This window comes from Lygodium microphyllum, chromosome 25, assembly GCF_053477565.2.
Source record: "Lygodium microphyllum isolate KBCC chromosome 25, Lygodium_microphyllum_v1.1.10, whole genome shotgun sequence".
Lineage (NCBI taxonomy): Eukaryota > Viridiplantae > Streptophyta > Polypodiopsida > Schizaeales > Lygodiaceae > Lygodium > Lygodium microphyllum.
Genome location: NC_141159.1, coordinates 46,784,406 through 46,787,246, shown reverse-complemented (window position 1 = coordinate 46,787,246; position 2,841 = coordinate 46,784,406). Strand labels below are relative to the sequence as shown.

The 2,841-nt window shown below is 46.1% G+C and overlaps 1 protein-coding gene across 1 annotated transcript; it reads right to left on the bottom strand.

The window, feature by feature from the left end:
* Positions 1-630: 630 nt before the first annotated feature.
* Positions 631-2,493, bottom strand: LOC148014174 (protein ENDOPLASMIC RETICULUM-ARRESTED PEN3-like). The gene has a single exon (XM_087666945.1). The coding sequence runs from the start codon at positions 2,368-2,370 to the stop codon at positions 979-981; it is 1,392 nt and encodes a 463-aa protein (XP_087523071.1). The 5' UTR covers positions 2,371-2,493; the 3' UTR covers positions 631-978.
* Positions 2,494-2,841: the final 348 nt, after the last annotated feature.

Genomic DNA, 2,841 nt, shown 5'->3' with positions numbered 1-2,841 from the left:
GTATATATGCACGAAAAACATGAAAAGAAAATCCCAACCAATCAACTCAACTATCAAAGTTTTGAATCTCAAAAGATTTTAAATGTCTTGCAAGATGCAGTCTCTACATTTGTATAAGACACCCTTTGTATATATTACACCTCCTTTTTAAACACATATAAGTGTATGCTTACATACGCCTATGCATGCTTGACACTTTACCATCTTTGTGGGGATGACGACTTGCCAAAAAAATTATAAGGTGTAGTTTGGAGCCCGGATGATTCAAATTTGAAGCGCACCCCTCCTCCAGCGCCCACTGATACAGATCTCTGGACAGCCAATGAGACACCAACTTCGTGTACCTAACATCCATATTCAAGAGATTCTGGACAAGCCGGTCACACTGCTGATTTCTACTGTTACACTTTACCATGACTGTGAATGTGAGAGAGAGGATAACCCAAATAATTCACATTTACGCATAATCAGAACAAGATTCGAAGAGGCGCAGGACAAAAGGAGCTGGAGAAATTTTGCAACCCAGACACTAATACACAATCTGATGCATCACTTGAGAATGTCCATTAAACCACTTCAGAGACATTAAGTTAGGAGGCACCATCATCTACCACAATGTGCCATTAGGACTCGGGAGTAAGGTATTAATATTTCAAACAGAGTTGGTAAACAAGCAAAACTTCACTGTATTTTCCAAGTGTGCATCTCATGAACACCTGACAATCCTTTGCCTCAAAGGAAACACTAGCTACAGTAGGGAACAGTAAGAAGCAGCAGACAGTCAATGTCCTCAATGCAAACTTACTTTTACAAGTATTACGTATTGACAGAGAGAAAGAACAGAAGTACATACGCATCACTAAAAGCTTACCGGGACATCTGCAAATCTGAGGCAAGATAAAGCAGCCATACATTAGGTAAGGTGCAAGGCCAACTTGCAATGCAAAGGCTGCTTGCTAAAGATGCTGGTGATATCCTTCACAGTATCCTCTGCTTATGTAATCGCTTTGTTGCCCAGACCTCTACACCTTGCAACTCCTTCCGTGCAACAAATAATCGGTCCCCTCCTATCTCCATAGCTTTGATTGTATGGCCTAGGCCCATATTGCGCCTGGGATGTACAAGGTTCATCCTGAAAGATGTGTCAAAGTATTCTTTGTCTGGTGATGACTGCAGTGGTACTTCGCTCCATACATGTATATCATCTCCCTGACTGCAAAATACCTGATTCCCACTCGCAGCCAATAAACTTGTTTCCCCCTTTGCCAAGCTTGGCCTTGTATCCACAAATTGCAGCCATGGATCTGAATGCTCTTTCATCATCCTCAGCTCCAACATCTCCAATTCTCCAGACGAAAATCCTATTTTGAAGACAGCATCTAGCTGATCAACTGCTACCCAATCTGCAAAACTGTCTTGCTCATTTGGCCTCAGCTGCATGTTGGGCTCTTTCCATTCAAATATTTGCTCATGGCTCCGTGCATCGAACAACCTCAGATGCCCTGTGTGTCCAAATGCGCCCCCTGATGTTGATCCAGCAACTAGCAATCCTCTCGTATCCATGTAACCAAGCTTGTTCGATGCCATTACTGACAAACCTCTTTGCCTCCCAATCTCCCCAATAATTTCTAGTTTCTCTGGATCCACAATGGTTATGGTGTTATCCCCAGCTTTGGCACTGCTGAAGCTAACAAAGATAGCTGTGGAGGATGCTGTAATGGCATGCACAGTAGGGTTAAACACGCGGGGGTCGAGTGCATCGGCCCACATGAAGCTCTTAGTGTGTCTGCCTTTCACCACATCATAGATGTGTACTCCAGGCGTGTTCACATCCCCAACCGCAGCAAGCGTGTCTGATATCATGTACAGGGACTCTACGCTCTGTAACTCTGTCAGAGTGGTGCGTTGGCGCCGGAGAGCCCAATCATAGAAGGTGATCTTGGCGCCATGCCCCAAGCAGAGTGAGCCATCAGAGCCACAGCAAAGAGCTGAGGGGAAATCCCTTCCATTCACCAGAAGTGCACCTGTTTTTTCCATATCCAGGCCATCCAAGGGGCAGGATGCCATGGCTGCACGCAGGGCTTCAAGCATGCCATAGTACAGGGCCTCATCGATGAGGAGGTTGATGTCGAGCGGCTTGGCAGGGAGCCGCTTGGAGCGGAGGACGAAGAGGAGGTCCTTGAAGAGCTCAGGGTCTCGGTCTAGGAAGAGGTCAGGCTGGTGCTGATTGTCGGCGGGCAGCGGGGCGGCAGCTGGGGGCGAGGCGAGTCGGGCGAGGAGGGAGGCGTCACCGGCAGACTGCAGCGTGGCGGGGCTGACCTCGAAGCGGGTACCACCAACGTTGAGCCTGATGGGCTTGATGGGAGGCATATGAATGACTGACTGTGTGTCCGTGTCTGTGTCTGTGTCTGTCTCTGCACTCGGTGGCTCTCTCTCTCTCTCTCTCGATCTCCTTAAAGTCCTTCCTCTCTCTCTCTCTCTCTCTCTCTCTCAAATTTTCTAACACATATAAAGACCGCATCACCTGGCTCGCCTTTGACCTTTTCTGTCTGACTCAGTCAAATTCCAATTTGACAAGTCCCTCCTTTTTTCAAAAAAATAATAATGCGCACAGATAATTGTAACTATCCGTAATACACATTTGTTTTTCAAATTAAATATAAAAAACCCACATCTTCTCATATTTTAATTACTTAATTGTTTAATTTCTTATATTAAGTATTGAATTTATATAATCTTTACTATTAGTTAAGGAGAGGTGGGGGCGGGTGCCACATGGCAGCCCCCACCTCCCCCACAAGAAAAAAAAGAGAATGCGGAAGTGGGTGCCACGCGTCCAGC